The 25,718-nt window shown below is 35.3% G+C and overlaps 1 protein-coding gene and 2 long non-coding RNA genes across 3 annotated transcripts; 1 reads left to right on the top strand and 2 right to left on the bottom strand.

Moving 5' to 3' along the window:
• Positions 1–363: 363 nt before the first annotated feature.
• Positions 364–9,546, bottom strand: LOC104101724 (uncharacterized). The gene is made up of 2 exons (XR_687535.4): positions 9,164–9,546; positions 364–601 (listed from the first exon to the last, which is right to left on the bottom strand). It is a non-coding gene; the product is annotated as an uncharacterized lncRNA (long non-coding RNA).
• A 486-nt stretch (positions 9,547–10,032) lies between these two features.
• Positions 10,033–24,492, top strand: LOC104101723 (LRR receptor-like serine/threonine-protein kinase FEI 1). The gene is made up of 14 exons (XM_009609222.4): positions 10,033–10,329; positions 10,898–11,130; positions 11,840–11,975; positions 13,678–13,749; positions 13,820–13,891; positions 16,959–17,030; positions 18,120–18,191; positions 18,294–18,365; positions 18,937–19,028; positions 20,031–20,195; positions 20,309–20,641; positions 21,729–21,974; positions 22,597–22,730; positions 23,757–24,492. The coding sequence occupies exons 2-14, from the start codon at positions 11,034–11,036 to the stop codon at positions 23,973–23,975; spliced, it is 1,782 nt and encodes a 593-aa protein (XP_009607517.1). The 5' UTR covers positions 10,033–10,329; positions 10,898–11,033; the 3' UTR covers positions 23,976–24,492.
• LOC138903567 (uncharacterized) lies at positions 23,476–25,480 on the bottom strand. Its single transcript, XR_011412842.1, has 2 exons — positions 25,012–25,480; positions 23,476–24,076 (listed from the first exon to the last, which is right to left on the bottom strand). It is a non-coding gene; the product is annotated as an uncharacterized lncRNA (long non-coding RNA).
• Positions 25,481–25,718: the final 238 nt, after the last annotated feature.

Here is a 25,718-nt window from a genome sequence, read left to right as displayed (position 1 = left end):
AAAATGACGCACATATATTTTGTATGGCTATAAATCATTGCATAAAGGCAAATTGTTTCCAAATAGGGAAAGATGTCATTCTCTTTGGCACGGACTAAAAAAGAAATATGTTCACATAAATTGAAACGGAGGGAGTAATATATGTATATTGACTAGGGGCTATAATTATATTTGGGAAATAGGCTAAATTGTTTTACACTGTATAGCCGTCCATCCGTAAAATATACATATATTATACATAATTAATATATAATATATGTATATTGACTAGGGGCTATAATTATATTTGGTCGAGCGGCCAAATGTGGTAAAAACCCTTTCCTTTATGCAGGGTTACAGGGGTTATCAAGAAAGAGAGAGAAATAAGACTCCATCAGTTTAATATTTTATTTGTATTCTGCTTGATCTATTCACAAACAAGATCCACTCTTTATAATTCACAAAGTTTTTAACAGTCCTCACTCATTTTCAAGATTGAAGAACACAAGCAAGAAGCTCTCAAAAGCAATTGATATTATTGCCCTGAGTTGCTTGGAGGCTTTTCCTTTGGATGCTTAGAGCCATAGTGATCCACAAGTTGATTTTGATTTGCTAGCTGCGCCTGAATATTAAAAAAAAGAAAGTAGTTAAGACAAAACTGCCCAAAAATGAAGTTCTAAAACCAGAACTGTGATTTCTATAATACTTGTACACTGCAAACTGCAACAGACTTCATCAGTTAAACATAAGAACAAGACGCGATATCAACGTGCCTTGAGAAACGCTGCTGCAGTTTAGTTTCCAACCTCAGTAAGAGAGTAAGTAAAAATTTGATGATCATGTAACACAGAACTAGTAATACTAACAAAGTACTGTGTTAGTATAAACCCGTGTTGTCTAAACGGCGCATAAAAAATACGAACAACAATTTTTCTTCAAAACCTTTCTCAGTCTAGGTATAATGGAATTTTCAAGGTTGAACTTAATAAAACATGTAAAAAGGTAAATATTTGGTCAAGTTACCCTGGAGCTCCAATTTTCCAGAGTAACGTTTACCTTTGTAAGCTTCTTGAGCCACTGCTGAGATCAGGTTTTTCTAGTAATGTATATTAGACATGACTTAGCAGTGGGGTCTGGGAAGGGTAGTGTGTACGCAGCCTTCCTTGAAATTACTTGAAACTCAAATCTCTCTGTGGCTACTCCTCTCAAAGAGAACCAATCACACGTTAATCTTTTAAAGATAAACAGCTTGTAGGAAAGCAAGCCGAGTATGTTTGTTACTGGGTGATAGTAGTTAGATTCAACAGTTTCTTACCGACAGTGGTGGAGCCACCTTAGACTACGGATGTCACCCCTTCGCCAAAAAGTTATAGTGTAGCTAGGTCAAAATTTATTTTAATGTATATATACTATATGTTGAATCACCTTATAACTTCTTCAGGTTTACTTTTTTATATTCTAACACCTTTTGGCGAAGTTCTTGGCTCTGTCTAATCCAACTTCCTCTTAATATTAAAAGAGGCATCCTACCCTGATTAAAAAAAGATTCTACTTCCTAGCAGAAAAGAAAATCCAAGAGAGGAGGAAAACAATTTAAGATAAGGCATTAATCTGATCTCCTTGTTTCGTTGTTCTTCCGGTGAAAAAGTAGACTGTCTAAAATTTTGTAGCTCTCTGGAACTCACAGAAGACCAAGGCAAGTCCACTCTCAATTCAGCATAAGCTTGGGATCTTTCTTTCCTAAAGCATTTCCCTTGAAGCCAGGTCTTTCTTCTCTTCTTTAAAGCCTGGAGATGGACTTCTTTTTCCTGACTCGATTCACAGTTTAATCACACTAAGCCAGAGCGCAACCAGGGTGAGAAAGATAGGAGAGTAGGGACAGGGAACCAATATCACCAACTTAACTAGCAGTCTCGGATCTTTGAATAGACAGAGAGAGATGCTCTTCCTGCGGCCCAAGAGCGTATTCGTTCAAAGAGCTGGCAATGACTTTCTTCCCACCAAGGCCGCACCTCAGAAAAACATGATAACGGAAGGATGCACATTCCAACTTTTGAGTAGAATGCCAACTTAGCATATTCCAACTTTTGATAAGTTAGCATATTCCAACTTGCCACAATTAATTTTTCTGATGAATACGAAATGGTATGAAACAAGATCAATTAGAACACGTAAATACCCAGGTATACATTAGCTAAGACTACATTTTCTTTTGTGGCACATCTCAGTCAAAAGTTACTAATCTCAAAGTATATCTTTTTTTATAAGCGTGGAGTCCAAGACAGCTTGAGTGCACCTCTAATTCCATGGGATACATGTCACCTCCCACCAGCAATAGGTACCAGGTAATTCTGTCCACCAAGACTTGAACAAATGAGAAGAAATCACCTAGTGTTTTTGCCTCCGGTGGGATTTGAACCTGAGACCTCATGGTTCTCAACCTACTTCATTGAGCACCCTTGAGTGCTCTCAAAGTATGTTTTATAGGTTATAGTTTATTTCGTTTCATCTCAAGCAAGATTTATGGATATTAATTTCAATTCATCAGCCACCACTAGGCACAATTCTAGTGGTTTCATTTGTTTTGTTGATGACATTTTATTTTTGGTCAAGTATATGTTGAGGTAAGCACCCTCCACTTTCAACCAATAGGTTGTGAGTTCGAGTCACCCCAAAAGCAAGGTGGGGAGTTCTTGGAGGGAAGGATGCCGAGGGTCATTTGGAAACAGCCTCTCTACCCCAGGGTAGGGGTAAGGTCTGCGTACACACAACCCTCCCCATATCCCACTAGTGGGATTATACTGGGTTGTTGTTGTTGTTGTTGTTGTTGTTGTTGTATATGTTGATGACTTATCAATGACTAAGTGGAAAATCCGAAAGATACATTAAAACCTAAAACATAGAATGACAAAAATACTCGCAACATCATAAATACGAACACATACTCCTGATGCTTCTGAGAGAACACATGAACCTAAATTCAGCTACCCCTCACATTTGTAATATTCTTCCAAGTTTCTAGATGATATCTGCATTAACTTTAACATGTGATTCCTAAAACTACAGACAAGATGAAAGACAAACAACGTCAACTTGACAACACCACGCCAAGCTAGTAACAAAACACTGCAAAAGGCAAAACATGAAACATCTTTAGATAATTATGCATAACAAAAGCAAACTCGGGTGTCCCCAAGGGATGGTTGAATGATTGGGGCTTAGCGGAAAACCCTACAAATACCATGTTTGAATCCCACTACAACACTCACCTCAATTCCATCTATCCCAACCTTGGTGGGCAGTTTACCTGGCACTTGTGCTAAGTAACAGGTTGGTTCGAACACCACCATTATTGTCTCAAAAACAACATGGGTATGGTCCTAGTTGTCTACACAATCTTAAGAAAATACCAACTTATAATGGGGAGGCCTTCCATCCTTAGCTGAAGAAACTTTAGAAGGACCTTGATTTCCTCTACCATTTTTAATTACAGGTACTAATTAATGACATGACAGAAGAAGAGAAGAACAAGGACAAAACACTCTTAGCAGTCTGTATTAAACAAACTACATATTAAAACAAGCTCAGGCACATATAGAATGTTGCTTCGAGACTTATTATTCTCCACCTAATTATAGAAATCAGACAAAGAAGAACTATGCGCAACATGTCCCCAAATGGATTGTCGTAAATTACTGATGTTATAGCTCATTGAATTTACCAGGACCTACCTCGATACAAAGTAGTAACTACTGGAACATAAATTATCGTTTATTGAATCCAACAGGCCCTAGGTCGTAAATTACGGTCATATTACCTGTAGTAATAAGCAACCACATCAATTCGTAAATTACTGTTGTTATAGCTCATTGAATTTATCAGGACCTAGGTCATAATTTATCAACAAAATAATATTCTTTTTTGTAGAGAATAAGTTGAAGAACAAAATTTTCTTCTTCTCTCAACTCTCTTTACCCTCCACTTCCAACCAGGAGGTTGTGAGTTCGAGTCACCCCAAGAGCAAGGTGGGGAGTTCTTGGAGAGAGGGAGTAGAGGGTCTATCGGAAACAACCTCTCTACCCCAGGGTAGGGGTAAGGTCTGCGTACACACTACCCTCCCCAGACCCCACTAGTGGGATTATACTGGGTTGTTGTTCTCAACTCTCTTTTTTCACGGCACCAACCTCACTTTTTTCATACATACTACAACACTTTTCCCATACTCAACACAAGGAAAAAAACATAACTATTTATAAGTGTAATCTCTTTCATGAAACAAATCATAAGGTAGTGGAATAATAAAATAGTAGAACATGGACATGTAGTTACAAAATATAAGCTTTAGTGGTAGATCATGGCATTAGTGGTTTCATGAGTTACACCAAGGATAATGACCATTTTCTTGCAAATTTATAGCCACTATCTCACAAGAAATAATGCACGTTAATATTAAAAGGCACATAACACCAACAATTGTAACTCGAAGTAGTCTCAATTTTGGAATTTTACTTGAACATATTTGATTGGTTGAAATTTTTACACTCTAATAAAGTGGTTAATGAAAAAATTTAGATTTTACCTTTCAAAAATAAATTTTACATTGAAAAAAATGATAATTTAATTATCTTTTTAATATTTAGGACTTTCAAAATCAACTAAAATTCTCTAATAAAATGTGAGATCGACTTTTTTATCCTTTGAACATAGAATTCAAACTGAGAACCCTATTTGTTACTATATAAATGAATAAAGTGAAAAGACACTACTTTATAGTAATGTAATAATTTAATAAGTTGTCATTGTGACAATCTGTCGCAGACACCGCTGAAGTGTAAGCAACTCTCTCTTGCCATAATTCCTTCTTGGGAAGGAAAATCTAGAAAAGTTTAACTATTCAAAACATGGAGTTAAAGAACAAGAAATAAGAGAAAGTGTGAAAATAAATTTGTGGAGTAATCAAAATTTATGGGACCCACTAGTTTTTCTTCTTTACAAAATACCCTCACTTGACTTTGTCAGACGTACAAGTCTAATGACTAAAACTATCTTTTGCGTATAACAAAGTCAAGTGAGAAAATTTTGTAAAGAAGAAAAACTAGTGGGCCCCATAATCTTTGATTGCTCCACAAATTTATTTTCACACTTATTGCTCCACAAATTTATTTTCACACTTTACAAAATACCCTCACTTGACTTTGTCAGACGTACAAGTCTAATGACTAAAACTATCTTTTGCGTATAACAAAGTCAAGTGAGAAAATTTTGTAAAGAAGAAAAACTAGTGGGCCCCATAATCTTTGATTGCTCCACAAATTTATTTTCACACTTTCTCTTGTTTCTTCTTCTATAACTCCATGTTTTGAATAGTTAAACTTTTCTAGCCTTTTCTTCCCAAGAAGGAATTATGGCAAAAGATAGTTGCTTACACTTCGGCGGTGCCAGTGACAGATTGTCACAATGACAACGCAGTGACAACTTATTAAATTATTATATTACTATAAAGTAATGTCTTTTCACTTCATTTTTATAGTAATAAATAAGTAGGGTTCTCAATTTGAATTCTATGTTCAAAGGATAAAAAATATTCTAAAAATATAAGAAATGCTAATGACAGAATCTCCTTTAAGCCAACAAAACATATTCTAAAAACATCTAAACTTAAAACAACATTTAGCTCTTTTCTTCTTTGAAAGCATCTTTTGTTCCTTCAAGACTTGTTATTCTCCATCTAGGTCTATACAAATCAGTCAAAGAAGAACTATGCTCAACAGTCAACACGTCCCCAAATGGATGGCTAAGTGGTTGAAGCATAAGAGTAATACCAGGAGATTCAGGTTCAAATCCTAGCAACAACTTACGTAGCTCCTAAGAGAATTTCGCTAACTTTAAACTCAACTTAATGTTTGAGTGGCTCTCCTATTTTGATGAGTTACACGTATATGTATGTTATGGGTTATGCAGATTAAGAAAATGAATTTTTAATATAATGAGGGGAGCTACCGGATCCATTTTTCATGACCAATAAGATTGGAGTTCTTATAACAGGTTGAGTAAATAGATGTCAATTTATAGGATGGAAGACCCAGAGTCTTAAATAGTACTTTTAAGTGATAATTAAGCTCATTATATATTCTGAAATAGGCAGCTGCAGTTAAGATTATTGGAGAGAAATTGGAATGATAAAATGGGTCAGAATCCATATGATTAGAATGATGCCTAGAGGGTGATTGGGAATAATTGCAAAAGGAGAACATCCAAGATTTTTTTGGCTTTGTCTAAGAGAACGTACAACATGCATGTATATTGTTGCCCCACTATCCATTACTTGGCTTTAAAAATTGTTACTTTATGTATTATATAAAAAGGATAAATAGGACAATTCCAAAAAATTCAAGGACGGCTCAAATGAGTCATTTTTAGTCCTTTAAAATTAAATTCCAAATTCCTTTTTTGGGTCATGTTGGAGAAACCCCGCAGTTATATGTTGTTCCAACTCTTTTGCAGTGTCGAAATGGGGGAAGATAACACAACTTCTATGAACAAAAAATCAGGAAATGAAAAAATCACTATTAGCTCTTCTTTGAGGTAACTCATATAATTTCTTTGTGAGTTTTACTACTATTGATATATTGATATATAAGTAGTTATATCTAATGTTTAAGATAAAATATTGAGTTTAGACGGTGATTCTGAGTAAAGAAAACACCATTGGATTAAAGTATTACACAAACCTATAAAACCTGAGATTTGAATCAAGAGGATGATGAATAGTGTTTTCAAAATTTAGAGATGAATTGTTTCAAAATAATGTACGCTCACTCGTCCCCTTGAACATACAAATACATAGTCAAATTCATTTCAATATACTTGAGATCATTCTTTAATTCAAAAGCCTTAAAGTGGAGTGAGTCTCAGCACGCTCAACCCTTCCAATACCTGAAACAATGTCGAATGTCTCCAACGACAATCAATCGACAAAAATTCTTGCTTACTTAAAATCAACTTAACTCATTTGGGTTCATCCCTTGGCTATAAGTCCTTTAAAACTCAACTTCTTCATTTTCGACACGAGTCACTCCATAAATCTATTTAATACTCCCTCCGTTTCAATTTATGTGAACCCATTTGACTGGGCACGGAGTTTAAGAAAAGAGAGAAGACTTTTAAACTCGTGGTGTAAAATGAGGCACATATATTTTGTGTGGCTATAAATCATTGCATAAAGGTAAATTGTTTCTAAATAGGGAAAGTGGTCATTCTTTTTGGCACGGACTAAAAAAGAAATAGGTTCACATAAATTGAAACGGAGGGAGTAGTATTTATCCATTCATTTGAGTCGTTAATATCATTAAACAACTCATATCTAAATTTTGGAAACACTATTCATCATCTTTTTATTCAAACTTTAACTTCGAAGACCCAAGTTTCATAAGTTTGTGTAATACTTCAATCTAATGGTATTTTCTACTCAAAATCATCTGTAAACTGAATCTTCATCTTAAACTTTACATATAATTATTCATATTTCAAATAATAATAAAAAACACAAAAAACATTATATACGCTACTTCAAAGAAGCAATAATGATGATTTTCCATTTGCTGATTTGGCAAAACCTTTGCTCGATTCAAGCTCTATTATATTCCCCCCCAAGCCACCATTTTGACATTGCAAAGAAAGAGTTGGAGCAGCACCTAACTACTGCATTTCTCTCCAACCAAGTGACCCAAAGGAGAGATTTGGGGTTCCAATTTTAAAGGACTAGAATGACCCCTTTCGACCGTCCTTGAATTCCCTAGAGTCCCACTTATCCTTCTCTATATAACACATAATGTAACAATTTCAAGTAAAGGATAGTGGGCCAGCAATATAAATATATATGCTTTTTGTACGTTTTTAGACAAAGACCAAGTAAGTTTGGAATTTTCTTCCTTTATGGACACTAAATAGAGCTCCTTTCCCAGCCATCACTTGTATAATCCTTCAGACTTTGACCAATAATTTATATATGCCCATTATAATTAGTATTTTGTAGGCTCATGGCTACCACATAAGAAAAATTGAGCATATGTTGTGTTCAAAATTCTTTGACCAAGGCAAAAGTTTAGTTTTTCTTTTGCACTCAAAGAGATCTTTTAAGACACCCTTAGGTCTAGCAGTCACGCCATTATGGGTCTTGTCCCATGAATTCAATATATGTCGAATTAATATTTAATCCCTTTTGAACCTCAATTTCTCCTTTGAACAAAGCTTCAGTACAGTGTTTGTATTTATCCTCGAGTCGTTGCATAAAGTGTCATTTATCACTACTATTTGACGTCTTAAGCACAAGTTTAAAAATTTACCTATAGCTACTTATTATCGTAGAGTTCCATTTCTCAATTGGTGAATCAATTGGTGTATCCATATACACATATATACACATAACATTAAAATAATAATCACCCCACCTTATGTGGGTTCCTACGCATCCTGGGAGTACCTTAAACTCATCATTAGGCACATAATTAGCCCAAATAAATATTTAAAAGCTACAGAGCTTTACGGTGTGAGCCTATCTCTTTCATCCTTGGTGGACAAGTTTACCATACTCCCGTGTCTATCCATCAAGGCAATGACCGAGCTTGGATTCAATCGAACCCGCTTTGCCGAAAAATTACACCGTATAAAAACCAATTTTTTTTGTAATACATAAAAACTATTAAGGAAGCAGCCTCTCTATCCTTACAAGGTAGGGGTAAGGTCTGCGTAGATGCTACCCTCCCCAAACCCCCACAGTGTGGGATAATACCCTTGACATAGGTTCATACATTAGGTCTTACGTTTTATACATTCTTTTTTGGAATTCCCTTACTAAATTCCTGGCATCGCTACTGCATCGAGGTGCACTCAAGCTGATTCGGAACACCATCGTTCTCCTTACGATAAAAAAAAAAATACTCAACACCAATTTAACTATGGGATATGTAAATTCATCATGAATCCCTTCGCACACCCGCACCCCCAACCACAAAACAATTAAAGAAGAACATTTAAATTTAGGTCTATCACAGCCTGATTTAATCATTTTATTAAGAAGTAGGATTAACATATTAAATCTACTGATCTACATAAAAAAAATATCATGCCCAAAAAAGAATCTTAAAGGAAAATGAAAAAATAGAGGTAAAGATAGAAACTTTACTTTACAAATGGGGCATACGACTTTGAGACCAACGGCTCGGGCTTCAAGTTGAGACCCTTTTGATTTCTGATTCTTCTCCGCATTTTTTTTCTGTGCTTCGATCTTCTGCTTCCCCCTTGTCATCTCTCTCTCCGTCTGCTGTTGTGAGAATCGAGAGAAACGTATTTATTTTGAATTTATTTGTGGAGCATTTTTTAATATTATACTATTCTTTTTTAATAATATGGATTAAAAGAAATATTTTTAACATGCAATTGTTTTTTTTTACTAAAAACGATTGTTCATACATGGATTTTTGACCGAGACAATAGGTATTAATAGTTTGGTGTGATTGGTTATTTTAAGAAATATATACTATAGTTATTGTATTATGTATATGATCGTCTCGATATTTCTTTAATGTCAATATATTTTGATTAATTTTGATATTTTTTAAAATCACGTAAAATCACATTGTTATTAGGATATCTTATCACATTATTATTAGGATATCTTATTTGATAAGTAAAATAATAGCTACATATTTTAGTGTTTTAGATTGGTTTGTACCTAAAGAAAATCAAACAAACTAAGTTGAATTTTAATAAAATATTTAAGACGAATCAAATTATTTTAACTAATGAGTTTGGAATAACTAATATTTATAAAAAAAAAAGAAAGAAAAGAGAAACCAATTACTATTATTATTCTAACAAACCAGCAACTCGTGGTTTCACAGCTGTGTTGTGTACAAGCACAAGCGTCGGTCGCTCGTGTGGAGAGGTCAGACTCACACGTGCGAACCCACTTCCACTGTCATTGGCTCACACTGATACCCCACTTTTAGTTCCCATCATCTCACTCTCTATTTTCTCTCTCTAAAAACCATTTGTGTTTCTCAATCTCAAATCTACAAATAGCGAATAATTAGCAAAGCAAAGAGAAGCTTTTAGAGAGAGAGGAAAAAAACCAATTTCTTTTTCTCTTTCTCTCTTTGTTGTGTTTTTTTCTTTTTGGTTCTTTCTATTTCTGTACTACACTTCCAACTTTACAGCTCACAACACTTACATTTCTCTCTCTCTCTCTCTCTCTCACACACACACACTCTCTCTCTCTCTTTATGTGTTTTGTGCTGAAATGAGCCAAGGATACTCACTTGTAGATCGAATCTAAGATTGTTTTCACAGGTACTACTGGCTCTGTTTATTTGCTTCGATATTTCTGTTAAATTTATTTTTTAATTTTTTTAAGTTGTACTGTGTGCATCAACAGTTGCACATTCTTTTGGGGTTTGATATTTGTAGGTTCTTTTGTATTTTTATTTATTTAGTGGAATTGGATGTTGTACTGAGTTCTTCAGCAGTTGTACATTGTTCTGCTTGCATACTTATAAAAGAAGAAGAAAAAGTTTGGTTTCAATTTTTTCCTGGTGGGGAGTTGGAATAGAGCTAATAAAGCTTCAGAATTTCACTATTATAACACTTTGAAATGTTAAGTATGAGTTAGAAGGGTTTCTCTTTTCTGAAAATAATGGAAGTGAGGGATTTAAAGAAGGTAACTTTAGTGCACAAGTGTGGATCAGACAACTATTTAGTTTATGAAGTGGCCAGCAGCGATAGCTGAATGAATTGCTTTGAGAATTATCTCTGGTTTTGTTACTCCATTTATTTAAAAATTATGTTTTTCCCCTTCAGTTCAACACTTGAAATGTTTCCTTGATCATAACGGGATGTTTGTGACTTTGTGTTTTGCCAGGGAACATTCCTTATCTTTTTCTGCTGCCTTATTTGTGGTGTCATCAACTTGTCAACTGTATGTCCAAAGGAGGCGCAGCGCAGCTTTGTGTATCAGATGATTTTTAGTAACATTATTATGCTTGACCAGTGCCGAGATGGGCAGCTTCTATCTGAAATTGCAGGAGCTGTTGCTTTTAAGCGTACTGTTATTTTTCATTGTTGTAGAAGTTGCACAAGCTCTCAGTCCTGATGGTATAGTTATTACTCTTGTCTTCGGTTTCCTGCCTCGGTTGTTCATGTTGTTTATAGTCTAGGTTCTAAGTCGTAATATGATACTCTTTCCGTTTCAATTTATGCGACACACTTCCCTTATTAGTCTGTTCCAAAAAGAATGATACATTTATATATTTGGAAACAATATTTTAACTTTAAACTTTCCATTTTACTCATTTTACCCTTAATGAGAAGTTTTTATAGCAAGATAAATTGAAAGCCTCACAAGAGCTTTACCCTTTAAGATTTTAAGACCACAAGTTTAAAAGTCTTCCTTTTTTTCCTTAAACTCTATGCCAAGTCAAACTGCGTCACATAAAATGAAAGTATGTGAATATCGGAGTTTGTGATAATTTATGGCATACTTGATGAAGATGCTATATGATTTCCAGTTCTCTGGTTGAGTTTCTTATTCAATGAGTGTTACTTGTAAAAATTTCAGTGGAAGTTTTGTGAGGCGAATTCCCATTTAAACTTGTTTACGATATTCTTCTGGTAATAGAAATAAGATTTTGCCAAGCCTTTAGTTCTTATACGAATAAGTTGGTTTTTCAGTTGTTTAAAATCGAAAGAGCATAGTCAATATGTTATGGAACTATAAGGTGCCTCAGCTTTGACATTGTTACCCATCCCATCTTGTAAGCATTACAGGTAAATCCATAAATGACGTAGTTTTCTATGTTTACAGGTCAAGCACTTGTTAATTTTAGGACCGCAATACCAAGTTCAGACGGTGTTCTTACGCATTGGAGACCAGAAGATGCTGATCCATGTGGCTGGAAAGGCGTGAAGTGTGACCTGAAGTCCAAGAGAGTTATATCCTTGTAAGTATCTGTTGAAATATTATTGAAATCATCTGTAATTGTGGTGATATTGTCTTGGCTCTAGCTATTGGGCAAATTAAATATTTTGGAAACAAATGTGTTTATCTGCATTGGTAGGATATCATGTGCTAGTAACTCCATTAGTTCTTTATCTCTGTTAATTTTGACTGCTATAGGGGGTTATGTAGATTCTATCTCGCTATAGGATTTTTGTTATCTTGTAGAACTGATGTTCTTGTTCCGAAAATGAATATAGTGCTGAATTTGAGATTTGGATTTTCTTTATCTTGCTTTTTTACTGCACTTTTTGGTAGGTATCTTGCTTCTGCACTGGGCTGACGTTTTAACAACCATTTGATTGCTATACTTGTCAAATGCTGACCTCATTATCTTCACGCCAATATTTCTTATGAACATTTCCACAATGCGAATTTTAAATGATTTTTACTTAAAAAATTGCCAAAGTTGAATATTTTAAGTAGCCAATTCCTTCCCAGGGCTTCTAACACTATTTGAACTGTGTACAGCTATTGAAGTTGCAAAGACTTGTGGAAAAGCTAAAGGATATTTTGTAACTCCATATGTTGTTTTCCTTTACATCATCTCAATTAATTCTCTTCAAATGAACGGCGGATCATACAAGAAGCCTAGTAGTTTCCCTTTAAAAGAACACCAACTGTCTTGTCAACAGAATAGAAGAAGAATGAGTAACCATCATTGGGAGTTTGTCAACATATGAGAGAAGTCTATTCTTTATAATATATCTGAAAAAAGATCCTTATAATGTTTATTGGGGAAAGTATAGCTTTCTGAACTAGAATGTTCGAAATTCAGCTTGGTTTTGGGTAGGTGTTAAATCATCTTTGGGTTCATCTGCTGTAGTTGAAAACATGTTGTTGCATAGTGTACCTAGTTGAAGCTTGTGGTGAGATAGCAATGTCTTGGTTGAATACATCTGGACCTCTTATTCTTCTCTGTCCAACTTTGGATAGGTGTAGAGGAACCACACCTATCCATCCTGAACTTGGTGGTTAAACTCTACTGTGGTGACAAATACTGTATGGGAGTTCCTAGGAAATAATAAAGGAAAAATCAACAATCAACAAGCCCAACATAATTTCAAACAAAGTTACTCAAGTTATTGACTAAGTTGGCTCAATGTCATATCATATTCTGTAGTTTCAGTCCATGTGTGTTATCCTGTTTGGTGGTATCCTTATTGCAGAATTCTGGATTATCTCCAAACTGAGAAGTTATTTTGATTTTATCTTTCAATTCTCCTTAGGAAAAAAAGTTATTTTGATTTCCTATAGTGGCTTATTCTGAAGTACCTTCAGTTGCTTTCCTTGTGGTTTGACATTATTAATCGTAATGTCGTCTTGCAGATTCTTTTACCTTTCTCTCAGATACTTCTGGCCATTTAAGCTGGAAGTTAATACATTTAATTTTCAAGATAATTCTATTTAACTTGCCATTCCTTCTTCTGAAGGAGCTTCATTTGCTTTCATTGTGCATTGACATTATTAATTGCAGATTCATTTTACCTCTCTTCTCTGCTACTCCTTGCCATTTAAGTAGAAAGTTAATAGATTTAATTTTCATCAAACTTTTATTTCACTTGCCATTCCAAATGTTGCTAATTGCATTCGGAAGTTTATCTCATTTGAACTGCTAAAGGTGATTGTTGTCTTGAATCATCCAGGATCCTCTCCAATCACAAGCTAAGTGGACCTATTTCATCAGATATTGGGAAGCTAGACAGTTTGCAGATTCTGTATGTTTCCCTTCCTGTTCTCTTATACGTTGATTTTAGTATTTCTACATTAACATGTATGAAAATGCAGAGCTCTTCATGGGAACAACCTCTATGGGAGTATACCCCCTGAATTAGGAAATTGTACAGGGCTGAAATCTTTGTAAGTGTGCAATGTAGTTGTTTGATGTAACCTGCATATTTATTTATCATCTATCGAGATTCTGAAGTTTATCACTATTAAGCACTTGGATGAAAAGGAGGATCCCAACTTGTTTACATGATATACTGCATTTGATAGGCTTGTCTGAAAATTAGATAGGGCCTATTATGAGTCTATGAGAGATTGGAGGTATGTTGAACCCAAAATATTGAAAGGCAATTGAAAAAAGGACTTGATGTTGCATGTGCAGTGTTGTGAAGAGCGTGAAGCGAGGAAAAGCGACAAGCCCCTTTTTGCTTAAAGCGAGAAGCGAAGCGCTCTCTTTTTTGAAGTGAAGCGGAATTTTAAAAAAAATATTAAAATAAATACTGCATAGACAATGAAGAAGAAGAGGAGAATGATAATAAAATAAATACTGAAAAAGGTTACCCAACCAAAAACTCAAGGGGGGTTGGGAATCAAAGATCTAGCAGCACACAATAAAAGCATGATGATGAAGTGGTTGTGGAGATACAATATGGAGGATTCTGGGTTCTGGAAAGTTGTCATCAAAGCCAAGCATGGAGAAATGAATCACTGGTGTTCAAAAGTCTCAAGTGCTCCATACGGTGTGGGATTATGGAAAGGCATCAACAAATTATGGAGTACTTTTGCTCAGAACATCCACTTTGAAGTTGGGAATGGTACATACATCAGATTCTGGAAGGATAAATGGCTTGGAAACTCTACCCTCCAAGTTGCATTCCCTAACTTGTTCACCATAGTCCAAGATCCTAATGCGGTTATTGCTGCATACAGGGAAGGGGTCAATTGGGACTTGAAGTTCAGAAGGGACATGCATGATTGGGAAATAAACGAGCTGCTAGATCTTTATGCAAGACTACAACAAAGCAATGTTAACTCCCAAGCTGTGGATAGACTTAAATGGGGGAATCATGGTGGAGGCATCTACACAGTCAAGGTGGGATATCAACAGATGTGTTCTAGTAATCCCATGATAGATAACTGGCCCTGGAAACTTATTTGGAGAATCAAGCTGTCACTAAAGGTTATCTGTTACACCTGGAAAGCATTATATGAGGTATGCCTCACACAAGATAACCTAATGAAAAGGAACTTCCAGTTTCCTAACAGATGCTACATGTGTCAAAAGAAAGCTAAAAGTACCTGCCACTTGCTCCTACACTGTGAGGTGGCTTCAGACATATGGTACATGTTTTTTTGACTTTTTGGTCTCAAATGGGTCATCCCTTACACAGTCAAGGACGCTTATAAGAGCTGGAGTTTATAGAGAGTTGATGAAGCCATCAGGAAATCTGGTCAATGGTCCCTGCTTGTATTTTCTGGTGCATTTGGACAGAGAGAAACAAGAGATGTTTTGATGGAAACTCAACTCCTATAGGTTCTTTAAAGGCTATGTGTATTGCCAATTTGTTTTGTTGGTCTAGACAGTACCCTATCAGTAATATTGATCATCTTTTGGATTTCATTAGCTCCTTAGCTCTGGCTTAGCCTATTATGTATAGGAGCCGGAATATTTTTGTAAGCTCAAATGCCAAATCATGTACTTCTTGCATCTTCTTGATGCCATCTATTGAAATCACTTACTTTATCAAAAAAAAATAAAAAAATACTGCATAGACAACTAAGAATAAATGATATGAAAAAAATGACACTAAGTATGCCAAAAAATGGCAGTATAACTGAAACGAAAAATGGGCAGCATTTCGCTGCAATTTGTCACTGAAACAGTGAAAGAAAATGAAGAATAAGAGGAGAATGAGAAAAAGAACTGAAGGGGAAAAAAAATTTCACTAGCATTTCGCTGCTATTTGGACACTGAAACAGTGAAAGAAAAAGAAGAGGAGAATGACAATAAAATATTTTTTTTAATTTTAAAAAAAATATTAAAATAAATACTGCATAGACAATGAAGAAGAAGAAGAGGAGAATGACAATAAAATAAATACTGCATAGACAACTAAGAATAAATGATATGAAAAAATGGCAGTAAGTATGCCAAAAAATGGCAGTATAACTGAAACGAAAAAATGGGCAGCATTTCGCTGCAACTTATCACTGAAACAGTGAAAGAAAATGAAGAAGAAGAGGAGAATGAGAAAAAGAAGAATTGAAGGGGAAAAAAAAAATTCGCTAGCATTTCGCTGTTATTTGGATACTGAAACAGTGAAAGAAAAAGAAAAAGAAGAAGATGAGGAGGAGGAGGAGGACCAAACTTTGATGATCTTGAAGTTAAAAAAAAGAGAGCCTTTTTAATTAATTAACATTTGGCAGCCCAGTTATAAAGAGAAGCGCTCCCTTCTGTCGCTTTGTTCACTTCCTCGCTTCTCGCTTTTTCAGGGGAAGCGATCGCTTTTGTGTACCTGATACGCTTCAGATCAGAGAAGCGCCACCAGATGTCTCGCTTCGCATCGCTTCTCGCTTTAAGCGAGGAAACGGTCGCTTTTAACAACACTGGGTTGTGTAATAGCTTAATATACTGTTACTTTTTTATTAGAAGAACTAAATTCTACTTAAAATATGTTCTAGGATTGCTCAAAATGACTATTGTGTTTGGCTACTCTGCAATGCTTGAATGTCCATGTATAATTAGATGGTTAAGGAGTAGCCTCTTTTCCCTTGTTTCTTTTGGTGCACCCATGAAGTTCCTTGTCATATGGGTGTATTTCGTAGAGAAACATAGCTTTTCTATTTTTTGGTATACTTCTTGTATACGGGTGCTTTTGTTTTGGCCCATTCATTAATGAAAATTTGCTAACTTGACTAAAAAAAATTAGATGATTAAAATTAAACATGACAACTTCAATCTTTAAAAATATTGAGCGCTTCAACTGAAGAAGGCATACAATTTTCAACAATACTAGATTATATGGTCTTTGGTATAAGTACTAACCTTGATGTTAAAAATCTGAAGCCGTTGTTTCAGTTCTGATATGCTCACGAAAATTCAAGGGATTTTTTCTTTTGCATTTGCATACATTTTGCTCTAAATCTTTATCAGTATACTGCCAACTAATTTCAGGCACTTCCAATCTCTTTAATGCAGATTTCTGCAGGGCAATTATTTAAGCGGATCGATTCCCGATGAGTTGGGGAACCTTTCTAAGCTTGAGAACCTGTAAGCTTCTTTTTCTAAGCATGCCCAAAAACATTAGTCAAATCAACTTTATAAAGTGGGAGCTTGTAAAAAAACTCTCCTTCATCTATTCTTAATTTCAACATTTTATATTAGTATTGGATAGTACTTCCTTCCTTTCATTTTATGTGGCACTTTTATTGGGCTCAGAGTTCAAGCATAAAAGGTACATTTGGATCTTCTGGTTTTAAACGCTCAATGACATTTATATAAAAGTATGTCATTAAGTAGTTGAGGTGTATTTGGATAGCTAGCTGTGATAGCTCAGCTATTTTTCTGTATTTCCCATTTGGTGATTAATAAGAAAAGTTAGTTACCAAAATAAAAGCATGTCATTAAGGGTAAAATGAGAAGTTTAAAATTAAACTGTTCTCATATATATTAAGGTGTAGTTTTTTTTGGAACAGACTAAAAGGTAAAGAGTGCAACATAAAATGGAATATCTAGATTTGATGAGAAAACATAGCAGGTCAGGCATCTTGTACAAATTGGACATTGAGAACATACGACCATGTCCATTGTGCTTTCTTAATTATTCTCAAGGATATGGGCTGTGGAGATAAGTGGGACAGATAGGACAATTTTTCATCACAAAAGTAGGACTTCAGTTTTGGTCCATGATCTTAGTCTCCGAGGAAAGGGACAGGAAACTTGATTTAGCTATCCAAAAAATATCAAGACAAAGAAAAGTATTCCTTTCGCCTTGAGTTTTCATTGTTTTAGAAAGTGCTCAGTTCATAAACTTATTGCTGGAAATCAATAAACTTACCCTTTATTTATCACAATAAAGGTGCTCAGTGTATTGTTGACTTGTTGCACTTCTATTAGACATTATATGGTATGAGCTATGTCAAACGATAATAATCAAACTTACTTAGTGCCCTAACAGTTTAACCAAATTGATGTAGAAACGATCTCTAATTCTTTTTTTAATCATTTTGGGAACTTTTATTTATCTGTTGCATATTGTATGTTATGACTTATGAGCTGTCTCAATTGGCATAAGATAACAATCGAACTTAGTGCTCCTACAGCTTAACCCAATTGATGCTGGTTTATTAACTTTGGCAGAGATCTTTCAAGCAACTCGCTCAGCGGAAACATCCCTGCATCACTTGGGAAGCTGACAAATCTTGCCTCTTTGTGAGTGCCCTAGAAATTATTTATCTTAACTATGAGTCTAGATCTTCTTTAGGTGGGGTGTTTGGCAACTCATATTAATGTTCTCATATATAATGTTTACAGCAATGTATCAACTAATTTTCTGGTTGGGCAAATACCTAGTGATGGGCGCCTTGCCAACTTTGGAAATGAATCGTAAGTCCCAACGTTCTAAGTTCCTTCATGCTGAGTTGATTTTAATTGTCAAAGCTTCTAGATCTGTTCTTCTTGATCATTTCTTTTCCTGATGAAACGCTGCCTGATCATCTATTTAGTAGATACCATAATAGTACCTGTATATGCTGTTGTTTATCTTTGTTTTCTAAAGTTTCTAATTCTTTTTATTGGTAAGACCTGTTTAAATACTCTCTGCATTGGTTTTTCTATTATCTTAAGCATGTTACTTTTATCAAATACCAGTATCTTGCTTTATTTTCCAACTATTTGTATTCAAAATACATAGAAGGAAATTGTAGTCAATGCTCAGGTAATCTTGAGGACTTTGGTGACCAGTTCATTCTTCTTACATCTGATCCATCAGTTCTGAAGGTCCATGACTGACTGGCAAGTGAATAGTAGGGGTAGCATTTAGTGTAGACCCTGTTCTTTATTTCATGTGCATAGAATGACCACCTTGATATGAATTATGACCTTACAATGGTAATTGACAACTTAAGCACTTGTCACTTTGTTAATACATCATTTTCCAATTTTTAACTTATGACAGCTTTCTCGGAAATCGTAAATTGTGCGGCCATCAAGTTAATGTGGTGTGCGATGCCGGAGGTCCTACATCATTTTCTCAGCCCCCCATTTCAGGTAAATATTATATGTGAGATGGTTCGTTATAAAATTGTCGTTAGATATTAAGTTGACTTGCTTGTTACCATTCTCAAAAAAAAGATATTAAGTTGACTTCATGTTTTATCTGTAAGAGGCCATAAACCTGTATCTACATAGATGTTGTTTTCTCATATGGTCAAGGGTACCTTCTAGTGTTTTTGCTGCTGAAATATCAGAACTCATCTTTCTGTTATTCCTATGTCAAGAAAAGCAGCACACATCATTACTATTTAACCCTCATCTGCATAACATTGTACATTCAAAATAGCAGTTTTTCTCCTTAAATTTTGAGTTTTATCTAGGTTATATTTTTGTATACCCACTCTCACCTGAAATTGACTGAAATATTTAAGAGAACATTGCTTAGGAATATTCTCCTCCCTGTACCAAGACAAAACCTTGTACTTCAAATGGTTGAATCAGATAATTTATATGTGCTTGTAGTATTATGTATGTATATAATGTGTGAAGAGCATTACATTATGGCTGCTCGCATGGGTGTGGCCTAGTGGTCTGGGAGGAGAACCATGTGGTCTCAGATTTAAATCCTAGCGGAGGCAAAATATTACTAGGTGATTTCTTTTAATCTGCTTAAGATTGGTGGGAGGTAGTAGGTACCCGATGGAATAGTCGAGGATTTAAACTCAGGTTTAAATCCTAGCGGAGGCAAAATATTACTAGGTGATTTCTTTTAATCTGCTTAAGATTGGTGGGAGGTAGTAGGTACCCGATGGAATAGTCGAGGTGCACACGCTGATCTCCGAACACTTCCGTCAATGAAAATAAGAGCATTACATTATAGCTTGATTATTTTTCTTATACCTGTGCTTCAAGCATTAAGTAGGTGTGTGATTTGTTGAGTGTATAACTTTATGACATGTTCAGTTGAATCTGTATCTCGTCTTTTCCTTCTCTACTCTTCCTAGTTTCCTTTTTTTGTTGTGTTTCATGGTAACATCTGATCCGCAATCTTTTCAGCCGAAAACCAAAATAAGAAGAAGTATTCTGGTCGACTACTCATAAGTGCCTCTGCAACTGTTGGGGCACTGCTACTGGTGGCGCTGATGTGTTTCTGGGGCTGTTTCCTCTACAAGAGACTGGGTAAAAATGACGGCAGAGGCCTTGCAGTGGATGTTGGTGCAGGTCCTGAACCCGTGCAGAAACTACTATTTTGATGTTCTTATTATTTGTTTCGTCCTTTTTAGTTCCTTACATCAAATCCTTTTGTTTAGTTATCGAAATTCTTAATCCTTTAGGTGCATCCATTGTGATGTTTCATGGAGATTTGCCTTACTCTTCGAAAGATATCATCAAAAAGTTGGAGGCTTTGAATGAAGAACACATAATTGGTTCTGGGGGATTTGGTACCGTTTACAAGCTTGCAATGGACGATGGCAATGTGTTTGCTTTAAAAAGAATTGTTAAGATGAATGAGGGATTTGATAGATTTTTTGAAAGAGAGCTTGAAATTCTCGGAAGCATTAAACACCGTTATCTGGTTAATTTGCGAGGATATTGCAATTCTCCAACATCAAAGTTGTTGATATATGACTTCTTATCCGGAGGTAGCTTAGATGAAGTTCTGCATGGTGAGATATTCTTCCGCTTTTAATTATTGCTGCTTATGGTAGGTGAGGATGTCCGCTTATTTATGAATTTAGCATGTACACTGGGGTTCAGTGGAAATACTTTGGACATTTTGCCTCATTTTCGCTGCAGTCTTGAGTAATCATAGCGGAATGCTGTTGGCATCTTCCATGTGCTGCTCTTCATTCTACATTAGGTTATGCTGCTTGATGACAATTAAATATCACTACCACTAGCAATCCAATATATCATTTTGTTATAAGACAATCTAATATATTGTCTCCATAAAATTAGAAATATTGAGTTGAGCTAAAGTAGCAAGTTGGTATTTGAATAGTGGAAAGTAGCGGACACTTAGATGATAGAGTCCTGCTCAATTCTCTCAGGCTGTGATAGGTCTGAAACTTGTGTCTGGAGCTTTCTTTGCTATATACTCTTTTTTTTCTATTTGACAAATTTATTCCCAAAAACTGAAAGGAATAGACAGGGTGAAGCAGTCTAATGTGGAGATAATAGAGTTTAAATTGCATATCATAATGTTGCTATAGAACATTGAATATAGAACGTCAAATGGTGTGGTTTTGCCTTCAGAAGGCAGCCAGCTTGCAGCCGTGTTTGAGTTGGTATATAAAATAGGCACAACAAAAAGGGACTCAAGACATGACAATATAGTTGAGGTTAGCCAATTATATACCATACTAATCAAAATTAAAGAGTAATACGTTGCAAGTCTTCAGAAAAAAACACAAAATATATGTTAACGTAGTATAGTGGCTTCAAAAGAATGACTCATCACAATTAAAAAAAATGTGCTAACTCAATTTCAACCTCGCATTCTTGTGTGAGAAGTGGAAGCCAACGTGAATACCTGAATGTAAGTGTCAATGACATTCTGCAAATGGTTGTTTTGCGGTTAAAAATCAAAAAGAAAAGTGAAAAAAGATGAATAGCCTAAGCACGATCTTCTGACTTGTTAACTTGCTCTTGCTGTTGAGGATTTTCTGTAGTTGCTCTAGCGAATGTTAGAGTCCTGAATTAAAAAGGCTTTCCCAGTTATACATGAAACTTTTTTTTAATGTTTCTATACAGAGAGATCTGAACAACTAGACTGGGATGCACGGTTGACTATTATAATGGGAGCTGCAAAAGGGCTGGCATATTTACATCATGATTGCTCCCCTAGAATAATACACCGAGACATAAAGTCTAGTAACATTTTGCTTGATGGAAATTTCGAGGCTCGGGTATCTGATTTTGGACTGGCCAAGTTGTTGGAGGATGAGGAGTCTCACATCACAACCATTGTGGCTGGCACATTTGGCTATTTGGCTCCAGGTACACACATGCTTTAACATATATGTTCTTCAAATTTTGGACACTTGTAAACATTTCGTAACTCCAAAGTATGAAGAAATAATTCATGTTTAATTCATGTTTATTGTAACTGTGAGAGTGTTGTCTGGTTTTCCTCTGTTTGTAATCAATAATCATGTTTCAACTCTTCTTTTAAGTACACGACTGTCAGTAGTTTTTCCTCTTTTCATACTTGCTTTCCTTTGTCTCAACTAGAAAATATGAAGTTTAGTTTAATAACAGAGGGACTGAGAGGAAAAATTTTCAATTGTGGAAGCTTCTTATTTTGGTCTTTCGAAGGCACAGTATGAAATCCTTATCAAAAAAAAAAAAACCAAAGAAGACGCAGTATGAAATATTGCTTTTTGATGCAATCAGTGTCTTGCTGCATCAGTTTGTATTAAGTAAGCTCTTTTTTATTTCCTACAATAAAAGCAGATGTGTAAGAGCTTGGATCAAAGATTGGTTATTCTTAATGAACCTAGTTCTCGTAGCCATGTATGGAGATGCCTAGTACTGTACTCTGTTTGGTAAATGTTATTTTCTAATCTGTTGCACATTTTCCGTTGTTTATGCGACCTGTTGGTTTTGCTTTATTTTCCAGAGTACATGCAGAGTGGTAGAGCTACAGAAAAGACTGATGTTTATAGTTTTGGAGTTCTGGTTCTTGAAGTAGTAAGTGGGAAGCGGCCCACTGATGCAACATTCATTGAGAAGGGCCTCAACATTGTTGGCTGGGTATGTAATGCCACTAATTTCTTCTTGCCTGAGTTTATTCAAATTTATGGTCTCTTTCTTCTTATTCCTGACATTCCATTGATTGATTAGGCTAACTTGTAGTCTTTAAAATCTATAATTTTATGACAATCTACTGTCAAGGTAAATGTTATTTGGAGTTGAAAGATAAATACTTTAGAAATGTTATTTAATAGGTGAAATAATAGATGGGATGTCTCCACTTTGATGCAAGTTGTGCAACTGAAACTCATCTTTCTAGAAACGAAAGGTTCTGAGTACAGGAAAGGAGTATGATATTATTAATAGCTTGAATCACCATGCTACTCATTATTTGAACACTATGAACCACAAATCAGAGATGTAATTTCTCCACATGTATAGAGATTGTAGCTGTTAAACTTAATTCTGGAACTCACTCTAGTATAGATATTTTGGCTCCAGTGGGTAGAAGGGCAGTTGTTGATATGTGAAAATACATGAGGATGAGCAACGAGCATAATGAAATATTGAGGTCAGATATACACTAGAGAGATGATCTATGCAGTTTGCTCAAAAATTTGTATGGCAGAGGAATTGAGGGATGGGTTAAGTTTTTCTTTTCTTTAATTTCTTTATAGGTTGGAAGTAGTGCTTGAAGCACAAAACTATGTTGTTGACGAGAAAACAAAAATTAAGTCTTCGAAATAAGCAACTGCCAGTCTAGCAGATGACCCAAATGCAAGTGCTAATCAATTTAAAGACTGAATTTCTGGTTTTCGTGCTAATCAAATCATGTGAAGTGAAAACCTTATCGGAGCTTCCACTATATATTTATTTTCCATTTATGTTACACGTTTCTAGTTTCTGCATATCAAAAGCAAACAAGAAGAGTTGCCTATTGCTGAATGGGCAACGGCCCCTCCCCCTAAAGGAAAAAAGGAAGTTTACAACTTGACGTATTCTATCCAAGGCCAGTGGGACCTTCTGTTCATAAACCTGACTTTCTGAGTTATCGTATTGATCTTAAATCTTATATCCATAATGCAGTTGAATTTTCTAGCTACTGAGAGTAGACAACGGGAGATAGTTGATCCACATTGTGAACGGGTACAGACGGAAAGCTTGGATGCCCTGCTTTCAGTTGCCACACAATGCGTCTCTTCGAATCCTGAGGAGAGGCCCACCATGCACAGAGTTGTACAGATTCTTGAATCTGAAGTCATGACACCTTGCCCCAGTGACTTCTATGATTCAAACTCCGATTGAAGGTTGTAGCTAAAATTAGAAGAGAATTTAATGTGGAGTGTGTCTGCTGCGTCATGCAACAATACTGAAGAATGGTACCAGCATAGTCTGGGGATCAAGATCTGCAACAATTAGCAGTGTGCTCTGTTTATTCATTCTTTCTGCAGATTTACCACAAGAGAAAAAGGCCTTCTCAAAACCTGAGTTGCCAGTTAGTCACTGCGGCATTCAGTGTGCTTAGTTGTATTTTTTTATGTTTCAATTATTTTTCTCCCCTGGTTTCAAAGCTTTTCTTACCGCCCCCCCCCCCCCCCGGTTGTATGGGGTACCAGTGTTATGGGTAATCGAATCCCTCTTTTCTTGTTGTATCTTCCCTTTGCCTTTTTTGTAGCCTTTCTTGAAAATTTTATTTGTATATGAAATGATTAAATTGATTTGACATCAACCTTGTGCTAGATTGATCTCATCTCATTTTGTATATTGTAATTCACCAGAATAATTGATATATGGGTTGGCTGAAAGTTATGCTTTCTCAGTATACTTTTGTATTTGGTATTCGGGGGGCGGCTCAAAGGGGAGCTAATAAAGACTTTGCTTTTATTTTGGGGCCTCAAAAATTTTAATAGTAAATTTATGATTTTGTTATTAATTAGACAATATCGTAATTTGTAAAAAAAGAGTTACAAAGTCATTGTAAAACTATTAGAAAAAAAAAAAGGAAGATTGCATGTTTTTTAATAGTAGAGTTAGAACTTTGAATTGATAAATAAAGTTTTTTACCACAAGATCTAAGGTAATGTATTCCAAACTTATGGATAATATCTTACTCTCTAAGAATTACATCTTACCAATATAAATAATAATATTACTATAAAACGCATGTTAAGATCTTGAAAGTTTTATGTCTTTTACTAATGATTTCAAGAAGAAGAAAGAGCGATTGAATCACGAAATCTGCTTCAAATGAATGTGACAAGATTTGGTGGATGATATCTAGCACTAGTTACTTCTCTGTAGCAAGTGCCAAAAAGTTTAGGTCCAAAAGAAATTCGTATACCTTTCATCATCTTCACTGAGCCGCGGTGCTTTTCTTCTTCTTCTCCATTTCCCGCATCCCGTTTTCGTTTAGACATGTTTTGCTAGTAATGAGAGGTGGACGAGAAAATGATCAGAATGGTCCTGAATGTATAAGGGTTGGACTGTTTTGGGGGACGTGCACAGATAGCCACTGATTAGAGATATCTTCACTTTTTAACCACTATTTTAAATGTATTTACTCTTTAGCCAGTGCTTAATAAATTTTTACTCGTCGAACAAAAATATCCCTGTGCTAGCCATATGTGTTGTGTAAATATTTAGGACAAAGTGTCCTGTATTTGCACCTTTTGCTGCTAAACTTTAGGACATCATGTCCTTAACTTCATATTTGCAGTGTAAATATTTAGGACATGGTGTCCTTAACTTCATGTGTGCAATGTAAATGTTAAGGACATAATATCATTAACTTGTATTTACAACTTCTGTTGTTAAACTTTAGGACATCATGTCCTTAACTTCATGTGTATAGTGTAAATATTAAGGACATGGTGTCCTTAACTTCATGTATGCAATGTAAATGTTAAAGACATAATGTTCTTAACTTGTATTTGCACTTCCTGTTGTTAAACTTTAGGACATCATGTCCTTAACTTCATATGTGCAGTGTAAATGTTAAGGACGTGGTGTCCTTAACTTCATGTGTTCATTGTAAATGTTAAAGACATA

This window comes from Nicotiana tomentosiformis, chromosome 12 (assembly GCF_000390325.3).
Source record: "Nicotiana tomentosiformis chromosome 12, ASM39032v3, whole genome shotgun sequence".
Lineage (NCBI taxonomy): Eukaryota > Viridiplantae > Streptophyta > Magnoliopsida > Solanales > Solanaceae > Nicotiana > Nicotiana tomentosiformis.
This window is presented reverse-complemented; position numbering and strand designations above follow the sequence as displayed.